At 38.1% G+C, this 19,735-nt stretch overlaps 1 protein-coding gene across 6 annotated transcripts; it reads right to left on the bottom strand.

Moving 5' to 3' along the window:
• Positions 1-592: 592 nt before the first annotated feature.
• On the bottom strand, positions 593-18,190 carry fez2b (fasciculation and elongation protein zeta 2b). Of its 6 annotated transcripts, XM_061754149.1 has the most exons (11): positions 17,734-18,181; positions 12,419-12,527; positions 11,346-11,462; positions 10,635-10,776; positions 9,673-9,800; positions 7,230-7,379; positions 6,995-7,075; positions 5,217-5,292; positions 5,058-5,123; positions 3,916-3,943; positions 593-2,782 (listed from the first exon to the last, which is right to left on the bottom strand). In XM_061754149.1, exons 1-10 carry the CDS (start codon positions 18,027-18,029, stop codon positions 3,933-3,935), a joined length of 1,176 nt encoding a protein of 391 aa, XP_061610133.1. In that variant the 5' UTR covers positions 18,030-18,181; the 3' UTR covers positions 593-2,782; positions 3,916-3,932. The 6 variants fall into 6 exon arrangements, with proteins under 6 accessions (XP_061610133.1, XP_061610131.1, XP_061610129.1 ...); XM_061754147.1 differs by lacking the exon at positions 3,916-3,943 and having other exon boundaries at positions 593-2,520; positions 11,346-11,459; positions 17,734-18,190; XM_061754145.1 differs by lacking the exon at positions 3,916-3,943 and having other exon boundaries at positions 593-2,520; positions 17,734-18,183.
• Positions 18,191-19,735: the final 1,545 nt, after the last annotated feature.

Genomic DNA, 19,735 nt, shown 5'->3' with positions numbered 1-19,735 from the left:
AGAACTGCAGGCCTCCCTTGCCGCAGTTAAGGTTAGTGTTCATGACACAACAACAAATGGAGGGGGAAAAAATGGCATCAATGGCAGAGTTCCAAGGCGAAAATCACTGCTGAACAAAAACAACATAAAGGCTCGCCTTACTTTTGCAAAAAAACATATGAATGATTCCCAGGACTTTTGGGAGAATATGATATGGACTAACAAGATGAAAGTTGAGCTTTTTGGGAGTTGTCTCGTTACATCTGGCGTGGATTGGATGACAATATGCACATTGGAACACAACAATGTTCATGATATTGATTGTGCTGCGTTTGGAATGAAAACAAATAGATTTTCTATTTTTTTTTTTAAAGCTCATACTCTGCTGGTAACTCAAAACTATGAATACACGGCTGTCGGAGTTCACCAAAACGGAAGAGGGCAACCGGTAATAGCCGCAGCGGATATGACGGCACGGCGCTGTGCACAAAGAGCCCATTTTTTGGTCTTTTCACCGTCTTTGTAAGAATGAATAAAATATTTGCACATTTAAAAGCAACAATGTGAGTCACTGAGTTTTCTTTACTTTACAATAATTAGAAATGAAAAAGTGTAGTTTTCACGTAATCATTTATTTGAAATGAGGTGCAATGCTGCCACAAAACATTTGAACATTAGTCAATAGAATTGTCACAAAAAAACCAGAACGACAGTAAAAATAAATTAATATACTGCAGTACCACTTGAGATAGTAAACATAAACATCCCAAAAAAGGGGCAGATTCCGATGCATTAAAAAGGATTAAAAAGCAGTCGATTTATTGTAGATTGTTTTTTTTACAAAGGCAGTCTTTTTTGTGTTGCTCATCTTGCATATAAAATATAAATCTCTAAAATTGTTCTTTAAGCCAAGGATGTTTTCTTAGAAAACTAAATTAATTTCTTCTTATCGGATTACATCAAAATATTTTCCTTTAAAACGGACCTGATTTGGATTTCACGCGTCAGCCGGCAAGTAAGACTGAAAATTTCAGACGCCTATTTGAATGGTCAAAAAAATCTATTCGAATGAAGGAGGTAATGTACTGTATGTGCGGTAGTAAAGTGCAGGCAGCACATCACAGTTTATAAAGAATAGAATTCAAGCGCTTTTTCCTTTTGATTACCATTAAAAACGTTTAAAAGCGCACACTTAAACGTCCTGTGGCACCCTTTTTTCCCCCCATAAATTTGAACATAAAGTTGACTACATGGATGCCCTCGAGCTTTATGGTAGACATTTAATAAGAGGAATACGACTGAAAATGCTGATGGTCGTACCTGAGAGTGCGACTGGACCTGATAGTAGCTCATGTTCATGTTTCGAATTCAGTATCACCACTTTGTAAAAAAAAATTGCATGTTTTTTGTAAAAACGTTTTAAGGGGGTCCTTGATTTAGGATGGTCCCGAAATCCCATATTTGGCGATTATGAACGGTGTAAGAATAAGTGGTCACACGGCACAAGATATCACACCCACTTACTGCCATACTTAATGCCTTTCATTTGAATGTTTTATATTTCTGGCTTGAAAGTGTTATGCAATTATGATTACGCAACCGCATTGCTGTAGACTAGTGATGCACTACGGCACATTCCGAGTTACGTACAAATTGACATGATGCTGAACTCTACAGATTGCCAATCTGGTAACCTAGTATAAAACCTTGTCGAACACCACCAGTATCCATCGCGGTGCCCTTGGTTGGCAATGTGCTTGTTTCTTCAGCACTGACATAACCCAAAGTCATTATGACAGTTGAAATGATAAATGAAAAACATTTATAGGCTATAAAGACAAAACAATCAAATGAAAAGTAGTAGGTACAATAAATGAGCTTGCCTTCCTGTGCTGCGTGACCACGTATTCTTAGCCACTGTGCAAAATAGTTAATTGCGTGCCATTCGTAACCTATACCACCATAAACCGCGAACCCCCTGTAATGTTCTATTGCTGGGTGACAGTTACTTTAAAAAAATTAAAAAAAATAAAAATAAAAAAAAAGCTGCCAATAGGTAGTGAAGTTCTGAAAACTTAGAACATCACTGTGTGAAAATTTAGCACAGAAAATGTAGTTTGTCATTGGTTAAGGTAGCATACAAAGAGCCCGCATTAGCATGCTGACAAGCTAAAAGCTTATGTAGCACTAATAAACAAATATAAGACATAAGCAAATCACTACAAAGACAAGAAGTGCTACCACGTGATACCTAAAGTGGTGAGATCACTAAACACCAAATGCTTAACGGCGCTACGTAGCCACTGAGATTGCTAACTCGTTTACTAGCTAGCTTAAGTGATGCAGGAGGTATGATGGAGTCGGTGGGCGTGAGGTCACTACTCAAGGTGGTCGTACTTGTTCGTCCGGCTTTCCTTTTTTCATGTGCATTATACACAAAAAAAATTCTTTCAACATTCAGTCGGCGGTTAGCAGAGTCAGATGGATGCTAAGGTCAGCCTGCTGCCACATGGAGTCTCTGACGGCAGGGTGTTTCCCTCGCTGAAGAACATTGTGGAATAAAAACAAGGAGTCAATTGGGCCTTTTGAGGTGCGATGAGTAATACTGGTTAACGTCCACCAAGAAGTCAGGATTGTCCAACTCTGCTCAACTACTTGTCCAGGTAAAAACATGAAAAGGTAAGAAAGTCCGTGTTTAAAAGATCCAGCGTTCCAGAAGCTTCTTTGTGACGTCACTCCAGGGAGGTTCTGGACGCAGGAGGGCGCCAATCGGCTTTTTTTTATTTTTACGTGGGACAAAGAACTGCGAACACACACCACAAGAGGAGATGGAACAATGAGTTGGTTTGGGCATGACGAGCAAGAGTAGCCTGAGGTGAAGACGATGACCACTATGGGTGAAGAGCGGTGATCAGCTGCTACTGTCTGCTAGCTGCTAAATGGACGGTGTTACAGGTGGAGTGGGAATGAAAGGGGTCAAAAATGCAACTATGCAGATGAAGTTGAGAGTAGGGCTGGGCGAGTCATCGATTTGAACGATTAAGTTTACTGCTCAGGTCGATTTGTAAAAAAAAAAAAATGTTCTCGCAGATTCCTTAGTTCAAATGAGTCCACACTGGACTGCACTGCTTGCATTAACAATAACATGGAGACGAGGTAGTTCACAAAAGCGCAGTCAAGTGTTGCAAAATTAACAGAAAAAACGAGCGGAACCATTGGTCACATCATTTTGCGTTTGACAAGAAAGGAGACCAGTGGAAGGCAATCGCGGAATTAATCGCATGAAGACACAGTGGCCATTTATACGTTGCAAAGGCGGTTGTTTATTAAAACATTTTTAAACTTTTGATCTGAGGTATGTGCGTCTAAGCCATAAATATTTTGCAGAGGTCGCCTCGCCAAACGTGTACAACTCTACCTGAGAAATGAAAAAAAATTGCTAAAACAGCGGGCGGCACGGTGGGCGACTGGTTAGACCGTCAGCCTCACAGTTCTGAGGTGAAGGGTTCAATCCCCGGCTTCGCCTGTGTGGAGTTTGCATGTTCTCCCCGTGCCTGCGTGGGTTTTCTCCGGGCACTCCGGTTTCCTCCCACATCCCAAAAAAAACATGCATTAATTGGAGACTCTAAATTGCCCGTAGGCTTGACTGTGAGTGCGAATGGTTGTTTGTTTCTATGTGTCCTGCGATTGGCTGGCAACCAGTTCAGGGTGTACCCCGCCTCCTGCCCGATGACAGCTGGGATAGGCTCCAGCACGCCCGCGACCCTAGTGAGGAGAAGCGGCTCAGAAAATGAATGGATGGATGGATGGATGTTTTGAATAATGTCACTGGTGTTTTTCTATACTGCCCAGCCCTACTAAAGAGTGAGAGTGACAGAGTGAGAGAGAGAGAAAGAGAGAGGCATAAAGGATGAAGAGACCATGTCCTTTACAAACCTCAGCGTCCAGCGCTCTCAAACCAGAGCTGCACAAAGCAGCGGCACAGGCGAGACACAAGGAAGGCACAGTCAAAGTGTGGTAAGAGCACCAACAAACCCTCCCTGGACCGTTTTTTTCATTATGCATTAGTTTTTTGAATGAAGTGAGGACTCGTACTTCCACTGGCTGGCAACAGGGGAAAGAATGTCTCAATTTTAAAAGATTTGGCCACTTCATTAGGTACTCCTAAACACTGTCTAAAGTAAGAGCTGTATTTATAAAAAGTGAAAGATTTGCTTTGATTCACTGGAATTATTTCACATATTAAAAAAAATCAAGTATATAAATATTATAAAATAATTACTCTCTATTGTTTATTGTATACTTTTTAATTAATATAACAATTTCCGTGTTGAGCCCAAAAATTCTTGATTCACTACCATGGCAACTTTTTAAATGCACAACACTGCCACCTAAAGGACTACGGTGGAACATTATCAGCTGTATTTGCCGTTCCCGGATGAGAATTTTGTCTGACTGAAAATTCACCACCTTGTGTATGTTGACACTGGCAAAGAGGTACATCATAACAATAACACTTTATATATATATAAAAAAAGTAGTTATATTAAACATGACAGTAAAACATTATTTAAATGTGTATTTTTTGGTTTGTTTGTAGCATTATTTAGTCAACCAAATTCCACACAATTTTTTCAAGGAAAAATTGAAGTGAGCATCCAGGATTTTTTGTAATTAGTGCGAAAGTAGCTGATTCACTAAAGTACAAAAAATTTCGGCAAATTTTCAACCCTTTTTTTCATGGCCACCATTACCAGCTATAAGACTAGGGTGATATATTATTGACAACAACGTGCAATTAGAATTTTACCTAAACTTTTATTGATGTATAACAAGGTTTCTGCAGTATTTGTCGAATGTGTAGAACCTACCTCTATCAAAAAGTATCGTTTAATCTTAGCGGAGGCCTACTGTACATTCTAGTCAGTGATGTTATTTGTATTTGTAAAGGCAGAATTGTTTTACACAGCCCTTGCTTTGGATTCAGGTATAAATGTTGCAGCTGGTGGATGAAAATCCCTTCAGTGAACAAGAAAGGAAGAAACAGTGACAAGTGATGACTGCAAGTGTATGTGTACCTTTGAGGATGTAATCTGTGAGCAGAGCAGGAACCTTCTCGCTGTCGTCCCTCATGGCATGAAGGACTAATGGACAAATAGTTGCGTGAATTAACGAAAATGGGAACAAATAAAAGAGGTAAAGACGTTCAAATAAGATGGCTGGGCGGATGCACTCACTCTTTGTTAGGATCTGGAGGTCTTCCACTGCAGGGGAGCCCATTTTCTTCTCATAGGGGATCACTGTGGTCAGGTACTGAGGCAGAAGGAACCAAAATGTTTTATTTTCTTACACACACACACAAGTGCATATGTACAAACATGAAGGAGGCCAATGACTTCCACATGCCTGTTTAGAGAAAACTGCTGTGTTCTGAATCAATCCCTATCCACTAAATATACATACGCACACTATATAGTGTGTCATATAGTGAGTTGGCCATTTTGTAGTATTGTTGCAATGTGTAGCGAGTATAGGTTATGCCCTATCACCAGTTTGTCTGTGAATATCAAGTTTGTAAACCACTGTAATGACTAACAGATCCCTGCAGATGGCGGCGTTGCATCGGTTTGGGTTTGAGATCAGCACAGCTTCTGACTAGAAGATAAAGATTAGGCGGTGAACCTCGGCTTGGCATATCGACCACGAGGGAGCGAAATCCGATCACGTTGGAAGTCAGGTAAGTTTAGGTACCTGACACTCGAACAAACTATGTACTGTATATGTATGGTATGGACAGAGTATGTGTCGCGGTAGGTAGTAAAATGTGTGTGTCTCAATTGTAAGAAAAGATGACGCAGTTCATGGAGTAAATGGCAAACGGCATGTAAAACAGCCACTGACGTTCAACTCGAGCCATGCGGTGAGTGAGCATCGCTTACGGCGGGTTTATTAGTAGTTTATTTTGCCCTCAAAAGCCCTCTCTCAGTCTTATTTTTGTTGTTTTACAGTTTGAGGTGTCACAAAAGAAAAATACATTAGCGGCCAAGTCACTGTTCTGCTTGAACAGTGTTTCTTTTTACAAAAAGCTTGCTTTCTCCACTTTTTGGTCAGAAACTGGTGTTTTTCATGAAACCAACCCATGCTCTACTGCTGATCACTAAAGAACAGTAAAGGTAGAAAAAAAAAAGTTTTTCCTGGCGAAAGATGAGAGTCTACCCTTTCTTTTGGCAGGTTCGGTGGTTATATTGTAACAGAACACAATACAGGTACAGCTAAAAAAAAATTAGAATACTTTCTGAAAGTCACTGTATTCCAGCATTGCAGTTCCAAAAGTGAAACTCAAATTATACAGATTCTTCAACACAAGAAAATACTTTTCAGAAGGTCAATTCCAACCATATTAAAATCTTTTTGACCGTTTCTTATGCAACATTCTAATTTCTTGTGGATGGTAAAATTTGGGTTTCTGTTAGCTGTAACCTAAAACCATCAAAATAATAACGAATAAAATCATAAAACAGTTTTAATTTTATTCTAATTTATTGAGATGTACCTGTATTCTGTGGGTCTTGAAAGGTAAGTCAAAATACTCGAAAACGTCTGGCAATGCGGGGAACTCTGCTTTGAAAATGGCTGGCAGTCAATGAGTTCATTGCTCCATTTTATTTTCCACTTCACTCGAGTTGCGGCATATCTCAAGACCAAATACAAAGTAAAAATAAATTTGAAACATTTGTTAGCTGGGGCACTCTAAGGTCAAGGTACCATGGCATAGTGATTCGAAAGTAGCAAATAAGTGAATGATTCCGAACACAGTCATTGTGTATGGACACTGTGACAAGGCTCCAAACAAAAAGTCGAAATAAAGTTGGAGGCAGCAATGTAAAAATAAACAATGAGATTTTTGTTGTGGAAAAACAATTACAAACAGCACAGGCCAACTGTATCTGTAGAAAAATGAAGCATGCCGGGGTGGAGGAAAAAAAACAAAATCAGGGGGTGAAAGAAAGGGCACCTTTTTGTCCCCTCCTGTAGTGCCAAAAGTTTGACGGAGGCCATTTTGTATGACATTGGAGAGTCCCTCCAGAGTGAGGCGCTACAAGGAGTTGAAGGAAGGAAGGAAGCAAGAGGAAAGACAGATGAGGAGAGACAGCTTTCCCTCGCGCAAACTGCCACGTCGAGGTCACGCTTCTTCCATGACTGAGCTGGCTTGACACGCCCGCCCGCCCGCCCATGCTCCGCTGACTCACCGTGCCGGGGACGTGCGTGTTGGCGCTCCTGTGGCCGTTGGGTCCTGGCAATGTGGCGCTGCGGATCTTCTTCTTCTTGCGCAGAAGCTCACGGTGCTCCTTCTGCCTATTCTGAACGTCGATGAGCAGCGAGATGAAACTGTTCTTCACCTAGCGCCGTAATCACACAAAACAATTATGACCCATATTAAGGCTTGGTAGTCATAATCATATTCCATAATAGGTACATCTTAAAGAAGCAATCAACTGATGGTGAAAATTTACAGGGGTGTCAAATCAAAAACACTGTAAATTGAAGTAGATTTTGAAATGTAATTAAAAACAATGAATTAACATTTTGAATACATGCTTTAAATAGTCAAGGCCAGAGTATTTTAAAAATATTAAAATATACAATAAAGAAAGAACTAACATTTAAAGTGCCACAAAACAGGCAAAATTTTTTTATAATCGACACAGAACAGAAATGAGTAATGTTAACAAGCCGGACAATGAATGAATGGATTTAAAATAAATAAATAAATAAATAAATAAAACACTTAAAAGTATGTGAAATCAGGCTTCAAAATGGTCAAGAATAGAGACGCTATGGACGTGTCACTGGGTGCTCTGAAAATCCCGCCTCCAGCTGTCAATCAAAAACAGTACTTCTTCTATTGCGGCTCCTATCTACTGTATCTGTGGGGAGAGGAGCGATGCGCTAGCCCTTTCACAGAACGCAGAGTCATTCTGCCCCTTTGTTTCGGTTGAAATTCAGCGGGCCATTAACCGACAGCGAGCCTTCGTGGGGTTTGTGTATTCCGCGGTTCACGCGTTGTGAGTTGCAGCCTTCGGTGGCCACAGGCCCCCCCCTGTGACACAAGTGGCTGAAAGCCCTTCGCCATTGCACGGGACCTTCGCCGTATACTCGGGGCTGCGGATCTTGTGCTGTTCGCTACTGTCTCGCAACACAATGTGCGTGGTGCCAGACGGCAGAGACATGTTAGCCAAATTAACAGCAAACACATTGCACTTCAGGGAAAATGTATTTTTTCGAGTTGTGGGCATACTTTGATGGGTAACTGCATGCTACTGTATACTTGGAGAACTGGGTCCATTATGAAAGGGGAAGTGGCATTTCTGCTGGATGGCCACTGCATCGAATAAGGGCACTTGGTGTTTACAGAGTAGGGGATGGAAAGTATATACCCAAACCTCTCGACGTCACGAGGATAGTTTTTAGCCACGGCCACAAGATCAGGAAACTTTAGAAGATGAAAGAGTTTTACGCCATATCTCAACAATTCAGTACTATATTTGTTCTCAGGCTTTGCACATGGTTTCAGCACTTATCTTCAAACATAGTTAATGTATTTAGAAACAAAACAAGGAATTACGCTTTGGGGCATTTTAAAATAAACTAACAATAAAACATTTATTAAGTATTACAATTTAGGATTAAAAAAATAACTCAAAATTTGTATTACTGGTACACTACCGGTCAAAGGTTTGGACACCGTTTCTAATTCAGTAGCATGAGAAAGTAGGTCCAAACTGGTAGTGTAATTTAACAAAAATTTCCAAATAATTAAACAAATATTCAAATATAAAATAAGGATTTAGAATAAAACAACATTTAGCAAAATTTGGATTTTAAAACCTTTACAAAACTAGAGCAATAGAATAAAACAACATTCAGCAAAATTTAGAATAATTTTAAAATAGGCAATAGATTTTAGAAAACCTTTACAAAATAGATATAAATGATAAAAAAAAATATAGAATAAATTTTAAAAACATCTGAATACATTTTAAAACCTAGTCAAAATAAAAACAAAAAAAATTACATTTACAATATATATAAAAATGCTAGTCAATTTTATATTGAAAAATAAAATAAAATGCACACATTTTTTAAAATAGAATAAAAATTTACAATAAATGAAAAAATACGCGTCAATTTCAGAATAAAAAAATAGAATTAAAAATTATTAGAAATATGGAAAGGGAAATATACGATTTTTTTGTATAGAAAGTACTACTATTTAGAATAAAGAAAATAAATAGTCAATTAAAATCACAAAATATTGTCTAAGAATAAAATTATAACTTAGAATTAAAAAGGAAAATCAGAATGAATTTTAAAAAATACACAAATTTTGAATACATTTCAATTTTGACGCTAATTTAGAAAACAAGGTTTGAAGGGTTGCATGGCCTAAAACATTGCAAACCGTTGTTTTAATGAATTGGGGATTAGATTTCACAGGAGAATGAGCCACTTAATTCAAGGCCAAATTGTTTGCTGGTTAAACAGGCTGCAGTAGATGTTACTGTATCTTAGAAAATATCCAAGTATGATGTAAATGTAGCAATATTATTGTGTCGACCCAGGGAGAGGGAGTTTCCCGAGCTGGCTAGTTTCTTCTAGTGCATTGAGTGACTGGACAGGCACTTGAGTCACCTCCTTCTCGTACTCCAGCTCGTCCCGCAGGGCCAAAGCCTGGATGAGCTCCTCGCTGTAGCGGCGGATGGCCGTCTCCACCTCCTCCAGCGTCTCGCTCAGCTCCGACACGGACAGCTGACGCAACCCTGATCGTGGAACGCACATTGTGAGAAGGAAGCTGGGCCACTGCGTAATTGTGTACTGGCTGGTTTCGAGTAAAGTACAGTGTCGTGAAAAAAAGTATTTCCTGCTATATTTATCACACTTAAATGTTTTGGATAACCAAATAAATTTTTATCTCGCACAAAGAGAGCAAGTAAATATAAAATACAGTTTTTCAAGGATGATTTTATTTATTAAGTCATTCACTGGCACCTGTTTTCAAAGCAGAGTTGCCCATACTGCCAACCGTTTTAGGCCATCTTTCAAGACCCACACACCGACAGTTACTTTTTCACATTTAGCAAAATAGGTTTAGATAAAAAAATTTTTTTTACCCCTTTCATAAACAAATGTTCTTTTAGAAACTGCATTTTGTATTTACTTGAATTATTGTTACTGGATTATCCAAAAAATGTGACAAAATTCATAAAAATAAAAAAATCAGGAGATGGGCAAATACCTTTCCACAGCACTGTGTATGTTCAGTTGAGGCAAACAGCATTTATGGCACAAAACGGCTCCGCATTGAATGTGTTGCCAGCTCTAATAAGTCGTCCAATAAGTGTGCAAGTGCTCATCAGTGTGGAAAGTGTGCTTCATCCAAATGTATATGTTGCCCATTACATAACATGCTGTCTGTTTGTATTTATAACACATTACATAAGAAGGTTAAATGCGTGGGTGAGTGTGTAGATGTGTCTTCTAGCGACCTCTCACACCTCATTAGGCCGCTTTGGAGAATTGCCAAAATGCGGCCGAACGGAAAGACAGCACACGTGCGGGTTTTCTGTTTTTTTTAAAGCGCACATGAAACTTACGCTCCTCGTAGCTAGTGTCGGAGCCGGAGCGTTTGAGGCCGTGAAGGTCCTGAGAGAGCATGGAGAGGTCGGAATGGGAGGGGCTCTCGTCATCTTCGGGGTCAGGAGACTCCTGCATCATCTCTTCTATCTCCTCGATCACCTGATGAGCAATTGTAGCATTTTTACTACAATTATGAATTTTAAAAGTAATGCAATTAAGAATATTTTTTTAATGTCAGAATAAATAAATAAAAAAAACATTAAAAAAAAGAATAAAAAAAATAAAAAAATTAGAATCCATTTTTAAAAATGTACTAAAATGTACAATACCTTTAAAAAGTATATCATCAATTTCTGAGTAAATAAATTTGAAAAACTCCAATTTAAAATAAAAAGGCAAAATTGTTAAAAACGATTACAAATTATTAAATGTATAATACAAAACTACAAAAAACAAATGTAGAATAAGGAAAAAGAAAAAAAGCACGACTATATTTCAGAGTAAATGGAAAAATACTCAAATATAGAATGAATTAAGAAAAACTAATTTAGAATTATTTTTCTAAAATTCAGTGTAAAATAAATTTCAAAAATACCTTTTGGGAAAAAAAAAAAAAGATTCGAAAAAAGTCAATTTCAGAATTGATCAAGGAATACTAAAATATATAATAAATAAAACAATTTAAAATTCAGAATTCTTTGGTGGGGTGTCGTGGGTTCAGATGTCACCTGTTCGGCAGTGACGAGCGGCTCGTCGTTGATGCAGGAGACGATGATGGAGTGCATGTCCATCTGCTCCCTCAGCTCCTCGTCATCCGACAAATCCAAAGACTGGTTGTCAAGCTTCTGTCCAGGGACATGTTCATAGAAAATGACTCTGTTCGGAATCACTAGATGGGGATTTCTATATACAGTACATACATACAGTGGTGCCTTGAGATACAAGTGACCCGGCATAGGAATTTTTCAAGCTACGAGCCATCATTCGGGTGATATTTTGCTTTGACTTGCGAGCACAAATTTGAAATAGGAGCACTGTATGGTGGTAGTGAACTCGACTCACTTCACAGCAGGCAACAGTTAGGCAGATAGCAAAGAATTATTCAAAAGAGGCTTCAAGGTGTTTAATTCCTCTCCCAGTTGACGTTTACTGTCACACTAAACATAAAAAAGAGAGAATTATTAGTGTGTATTTAAAACAACCACATAAGTGCCATTCAGTCCTCTTGCTTAATGCTAACAACACACAATGGGAAACACCAAAGAAGGGCTAACGAATAGCATCTACTGTCTGTGGTAGTGTGATATGCTTTTAGCAACAAACAGTGCAGCAACACATGTAGACAGAAAATATAACAACACAACAACACTCACAGTCATATATTCTCGATCCTCTACAAAAACGACTAATATTACAGAATCTTAGTGGGTCACTTACAGTAGTCGTGAAACTCTTCTTCGTTTGTGTCTGCATGACTATTATTTTTATGAAGTAAACATTTCTGGAGTGCTATCTTCCACTCATAAAAAAAAATACAAAAATATTTGTTTATTGGGGGAGAGGATGGGGGGGATCAACGGCATTTCCTTTCATTTTAATGGGGAAAGATGTTTTAAGTTACAAGCCTGGTCTTGGAATGAACTAAACTCACATCTCAAGGCACCACTGTACTTAAGAAATACTGTATTTGTGCCACAACACAATATATAATCTATATAAGGGCATAATCTATACTCAGAACACATGAGGGTACTATATAGTGGCTAGGGAGTGATCGTGAGCACAGCCTGAGTGCGGTTACCTGGCGTTCATTGAGGTTGAGGGTGGGCAGGTGGAGCGAGCGAGTGTGCGACGTCTTCCAGTCCACGGGCATCACGTTGCCGTAGTTGTCCGTCAGAGTGTTCCACACCCTGGAAACACAGTGGGGATGTTACACACACACACGCGTCCATTTTCAAGACCATATCTTTAATGTCAGTCAGTCTCATTAAATTTTAGCCAGCTAATGTTTCTGACGAGGTTAAGCTTTGTATTTGCTACATTTTTAAAAAGCACTTCCCAACAGATGGTGATTAGGGTCCACAGCGGTGCAATAACAAAGATACATAAATTATAAATACAACACAATACATCACCAATTTCAGAATAAAAACATTACAAATGCACTAAATGTTTGAATACAAACTACAAAAAAATATTTTTAAAATTATTTCAGAATCACACAAAAAAAAGTTATAGAATAGAATAATTTACTTACACTTTTAGCTATTTTTTAAACTCCCAATTTCAGGATGAATAAGGTATTTATAACATTAGGAAGTTAAAATATTAAATAAAATTTTGAATACAAATTAAAAATCATTACAATTTCCTACAATGAAATAAAATGCTGAAATATAGAATAAAAATAAAATTAAAAATTGTCTTTACAATACATTTTAAAAAATGCACCATAGTTGAGATTAAATTAAAAATTACAAAAAATTGAAGTAATATCATTGAATATTTTTACCCCCCCATAAAATTAGTCAATTTCAGAAGTAAGAAAAATATGTCAGTATACAATAATATTTTGGAAAATGCACTACTAACATTAAGAAATTTGTAACGTATTAAAAAATGGGTAATTTCAGACTAAAAAGTTCCTTTTAACATTTGTGAAAATGCACTAACATTACAAAATTTGGAATATATTAAAATAAGGCAATTTCAGACTAAAAAGGGCCAGTATACCCAAAATTACAATAAATAATGAAATAAATTAAAACTCAATAATAAAACAACTACAATTGTAAATTTAAGTGTTTTTTTTTTATATGAGGCAAGAGGCATTCAAACACATAAGAGCTACAATCCATTTTAAAACAACATTTTGTTGTTTACAAGGCAGACACTAAAACTATGCAAGGCTGGAGCCATCTGGCATCTGAGAAGAAAACCGCAAGTGGTCTCAAACTCAGAGTATGCATTATTCCAAATAATCTGCAGCACATTTGACAGAGGACAATCACGGCTAAGCAGATGGTGGTGGAACTAAAACATTTTCAGACCGAGAACGCGAGAAGGAAAACATCCTATTTTCCGACTACGAAAGGCTTTAAGAATCACCCAAAACTCGGGCAGCAACTCACAGAAATTGTACAGTAATTCCTTTTGAGAACATCGTGTGAATGGTGAGAAATGTTTCTGTCGAGAGAATACTCAAAACTTGATTTGACCAATTGAGACAACAGTTGTGTCTCTGAGACCCTCCACCATAATGAGGCGCTTTAATGCGGACTTGTTCGTTTTCAGTGAGTTCTTGACGTTTTATTATTTTGAACAGGAAAGGGAGATTTTAAACTGAATTCACCTTTGAATGGATTAATTGATTGTTATGTGAATGTTGAAGAGCATTCACGCGATTCGAATACCGTATTTCGTTGATTATTCGAATACCTCGAATAATTGGACTACAAAAACAAACAAAAAAAAAAGGTTTGCCTCAAAGCTGAGCTGTGATAATTTTTTCCACTTGGGCCCATGTTACTGCAGACTCACATAGAAATAAGTTGGCTTGCCTTGCAACAGCCAGCTCTACACGCTCATTCGCTGACACCCACATCACTCACCAGGCCAGGACCCGCCTTTTAAAGCCACACACATTCAAAGTCACCGATACTTCAATGTAGAATGTGAGGATAGCGACTCCAAATGGACAAATATAAAACCTGCAACTCACATGCATGTTTTGTATTGGCGGCATTGTTGTTTAATAATGCAAAAACATTTTATTTTAATCCAATTACTCAAATAATCGTAGAATAATCGATTTTAAAAATGTTTGATAGCCCTAGCCATACATTCTACATTACAACAATTCAATTAATTTCACAGCATTTCAGTTCAGCAACAGCTTTGCAACATTCACACACAGTTTTTACACAAATCTTCTCTACTTGTTGTTACTCCGCCAATTTTCACCGTTTTATTCCTTTCCACATTTCTTCACCAATTCAAACCATTCCAACTTCAAAATATTCACCTTGTTCAGAACCTCTAGGGAACTATTTTCCACTTTCCCCAAATTCCTTCTCGAACCACAATTCCCATAAAAACAATTCCGGTTGAAATTTTCCAAATTTAATGCATCCTTCCATATTTCACAACTTATTCAACTGATTCAAACCATTCCAACTACAACTGTTCAGCTCATTCAGGACATACACAGCGCTATTTATAACATTCCCAATTTCCGAAATCAAGAACTATTTTTACATATTTACCTTCTCCTTCCACAAGTCTCGCACTGTACACGTCATCAATTTCACAGTACCACTACCTATATCTGTTCACTCTTCATCATTCACACAGACGTGCAACAGAGAATGAATTATGTAGTTAATTTGTGTGGAAGTTCTGCAAGTCAATGCGACGACATCCATGCGAGGATGCTGTGTGTTCACGTGTCATCGTTTGCTTTCTCGCTCGCTGACACACAGCGCTTATTTATGTAATGCCCATGTTTCTCCCTGAGGTGTTGTGCGCAGCTTGGGAAGAGAGGAGGGTGCTAGTGGTGTTTTTCTATATAGGCCAAAGCCTTATTTTGTGGTGCCTTGAGCAACGGACGCCTGGCCAAAAAAAAACCCACAATTAGCTTCGCTGTGACTGCATTTAAAAAAACAACAACAAAAAACATGCTCTTCATTGCAAGGCTGCAGTAGTCCTTAAATATATTCATCTGGATGTTCCTCCTACATGTTCACATTTTCTTTTTTCCACACATCTTTCTCGTAAACTTCGCTCATGTCTTGTTGGAGAACTCCTTAAACGGCCGAGCACCTCGTGCCAAAGTGCATTCATGCGGAAAAGACTCTCTGGGTTACTTTGGGGCTGCTGTCCAATTATTCCACTAGCTTTTTCCCCCCTCTCTAATTGCTATTCTATCCATGAATCAATGTTGACGTGCTTTACAGTATATCTAACATTTCAAACAACTGTAGTTGTGAAAACAATTTGAGGTGGCTCAGCTTTGGCAAGAAAAAGGTGAATTTAGTTTAAAATCACCCATTCCTAGTCAAAATGGTCAAACAGCAGGAGTTGAACTAGAATATTCAAGAAGGGTAATCCACCAAAAAGAGAACTCGTACGTGTAATGAAAGTCGAGCTAAATATCACATTTGATTATAAAATTTATAAACAGAAAAAATGAAATGAAAAAAAATGTGTTCGTATAAAGATGTAACCACAAATGACATGATGCATACAAGTGGACAGAGAAATCGGAAAATAGGACATTCCTCAAAAATAAATAAATAATATTGGCGGAAAAAATATATGATTGTTGTGAAGATGTTTTGAGGAAAAAAAAAACAAAACAATCAGACTTTTCTAGAAAAAACTTTTTTCAAAGACAAGCCTTTTAATCTATATATAGAAGGTGGGGCTATCTATCAATTTACTCAACTGCATAGAGCACCACCACACAGCTGTATTTATAGGTTTTCATTTGGATGTTTTATATTTATGGCCTGAAGTGTTTTTAATACAAATACGTACCGTGCCATAGGCTAACCACTAACACATGCCACTAGTAGCTTCAAAATTATAGTAAATATTTGCCTGACAAACACAAAACTCTGTGGACTGAGTAATAAGCCCTGTGGAACGCCACCAGTCTTCTACTGAAAAGACAAGAAATTGTGATATTTTCTATTGTAAAGGAAAGTAATTGTGACATTTATGTGAAGTACAGTATAATGTAAAAATCTGAGAACCTAGTTTTGAATCTTGTGGAACACCACCAGTATTTATCTACAGAGGGGAGTGTTTTTCATAAAAAATATTTACAGTAATTATAACTTTACTAGGGTGTAAGCGTAGGTTAGTGATTAACTACGGCAAATTGTGACTTTTTCAAATTTGGGTTACGTCTCCGCCGCTACTATTTGAGAAAATATGATGACTTCCTTTTTTTGTTGGAGTCTAGCAACGTGTGTGATTAAATCTACCACTGTCACAGTAGAGCAGTTTGAAGGAGAGAATACCCAATAATCATGTTTCCGAAGAGTCAGAGCTGGACACGTAGAGTTATGTTGGCACGTAAACACGCAATTACGCCAGTTCAACAGGCTGAAGCAATCAAGAAAGTGAAACCCCCATCCAGCCATACATCCAAGTTCTATACTGTTCTCATTGGGGTGAGCTGGAATCTCGCCCAGCGGATTTCGGAGGAAAGGCGGGGTACACCCTGGACTCGTCGCCAGCAAACCACCAATCATTTTGATAGCATAAAATCCATTTATGCTTCTCAGCACAAGCACTGTGAACGTTAAAAAAAAGGAAACTATTTGTGTGCAGATAAAAAATAATTGTTGTGCCAAGTTACCAAAATGAGTATTGTTATTGAGTTTAAGTGACAGGATCACCACCACCGCAAATAGTATCCAGTCCTGTGGAAATCATTGGAAAATGATCGAAACAATTTCGAAATGTATTGACCATGTACACGCATTACAATCCAACAAATTATCAATTACAAATACATCTTTACTGTATTACATTTATTCCTTACTTACCCTATTTTAACAAATTATGGGCTGTTTGTTTGTTTGTTTTCAGATCATAATTTATTTGTCTATGCATCTTTTGAATGCTATTTTTTCTCGTTTAACTTTACAATTAAAAATAACTATCATTATTATATGTTGTCTATGTGTGTTTAGCAAAATTTCCAATGATAATGAATAGGATTCAAAATAAGACTCCGATCTGGAAAGTTATTTAAGTTTGGAACCTGGATTAAACAAAAAGGTCACACCTACATTTTTGCAGTGAACTGGCCAGAAATTGGTGCATTTTCACCAGTTTCAAAGATTAGGAATTTTCTTAATATTTATCATAGAATAACTATACTTAAATCACTAGCATCGTCTTTAAAAGATCTGTCTGATAATATTCATGTCAAAGTTAAAACAAAGAACAAACAAACAAATGTATTCTTCAACAGATATGTTATCTTAACCGAGTCAGGACTGACAGTGTTTGCATTACCTTGATTGAGGCTAAGCTACTCTAGTCTATACTAGCTAACGAGGCTAAAGCGCGCTTAAAAAAACCAAATAAATTGACACTCACTCGTCGTCTTTCAGGTAATTATCCTCCGTGATGGGTTTAATGGGGGCTATGTGCTCCGTGGTGGTGTTATAGTTGCGGAAGCACACGGTCAGCTTTTCGTCGAAGTCGTGGACGAGGTCCTCCATGGACTGGAAGCTGCAGATCTCCCCCGAGAAACTGTTGTCCAGGTCGGACAGATCGTCAAGGCCCCCCGCTGCCGCCGCCGAACCACCGGCGTCAAGCTGGGCGGACGACTCCTTGAATTCGTTGAAATCCTGCCAGTCCTCGTCGAAGTGGGCTAACGGAGCCGCCGCCATGTCTGCCGCGCGGTGCTCGTCGAGAGCTTGCGCTAGGAACCGTGCGTGGTTTTCGGCTTCGAGACGCTGGGATGTGACTACTCACTGAAGGTGGAGGGTGAAAGGAGCCGAGATGGTGACGTCACCAATACACGCAAATTCTCCTCCACAGCCGAGTTTCACCGAACGCGAAGTCTATTTTGTTGTGTCAAAGAAAACATATATAAAATTTGGGGGAACCATTTATACATTGCAGCAAAAAAATAAATAATAATAATTCTAAAGGGAAAATGGCAGTATCCGAGCACACAAAATACACGATAATAAAAAAGTACTCCGCTGATTTTCACCGAATGCGAATTTTGTGTCAAAGGAAAAGTATATACAATTTAGGGCCGCTTTATACATTATGGTAAATTGTTTTTCATGAGTGAAAATTGCAGTATTCTAGCATAGAAAAAAACCCAAAAAACACGGAATCGTCGTTAAGAAAAAAGTACACCGCCGATTTTCATCGAACGTGGGATTTGCTTATTTTTGTGACAAAGAAAAAATACATAGGCTACAATTTAGGACAGTTCTTCCTAAGGCAGCCAAAAAGTGTACTTATCTTAATTCTCTCTCTCTGTATATTTATGACTCATGCTTTGGCACAACAGATGGCTATATTGTACAAACAGTACAAAGAAAAAGTCTGAGACTGTCAGAGTGACAGTAAAAAATTGTGTGTGAGGAAGCTGAGAACCGAAGCCATCAAGTAATAGGACCGGCAACAGAACGAGAGAGGGACTTATTGCATGGCAGAGCCAATCAGCATTCGAGATGGCTACAACTAGTGGTGGACGAATCGAACCCAATAGCGATAATATCGATACCGAATCAGTATTGGTATCGGATCGATACTGGCTTGGTGAGATCGATATAGTGGATTCAGGTTCGCTCTTGTATGCACTGCAGCGATTTCGTCCAGGCACACTATGCTCCTCCTCCCCCCTCCTGTTTCAATGTTGTCCCATCACATGACTTCGCACCACAAAACAAGCAAGCCGCCGGATTGAGTCTACCCGCCCAACAGCACACGCACAACGCATGCATCCACAGAGATACAGAGAAGAAGAATGGCAGAGGAAGATGGCTGTAAGGTACAGAGATAATACCACACATTTATGAGCACATGAAAAATCATGCAAAATAAAACTGCAAAAACATTCCTAATTCCTTCCTGGATTTTAACTATTTAATAGTAAAAAAAGGAAAACCCACAAAAACATTTAAGGGTAATAAAAAAGAGATTTAGCAATTCAATACAAATTTAGATGTTGCAGCTACCTTAATTATTGAAAAGTATCAATATCGATATTTGCAATACTGCCCTATTATTTACTTGGTATCGAATCGATACCAAAATATGCAGTATCGGAAGACACTAGCTTCAACTTCAGGAAAATAAAAAAAACTATTTCCATGTGTGACAGTTTTGTTATAATAAGGTTTTTAGAGAATAAAATTACTGTGTTCATGAGTTGTTGTTTTTTTTTTTTTTTTAAACAAAATAACGTTTTATGTGCTTGAGGTTTTTAGTATGTGTTTTGCAAGTGTCTACGTGAGCTTTATGTTGTGTGAGAGAGGTAAATGTTATTTTGGGCTATGTCACTTCATAGTTTCTAATCTTTGCACACTTGTCCAGAAATGAACAGTAGGGAATATTCCCAACCCATCAAATCTGC

This window comes from Phyllopteryx taeniolatus, chromosome 18 (assembly GCF_024500385.1).
Source record: "Phyllopteryx taeniolatus isolate TA_2022b chromosome 18, UOR_Ptae_1.2, whole genome shotgun sequence".
Classification (NCBI taxonomy): domain Eukaryota; kingdom Metazoa; phylum Chordata; class Actinopteri; order Syngnathiformes; family Syngnathidae; genus Phyllopteryx; species Phyllopteryx taeniolatus.
The sequence above is the reverse complement of the archived record's forward strand: the minus strand, read 5'-3'. Positions and strand labels throughout refer to the sequence as shown.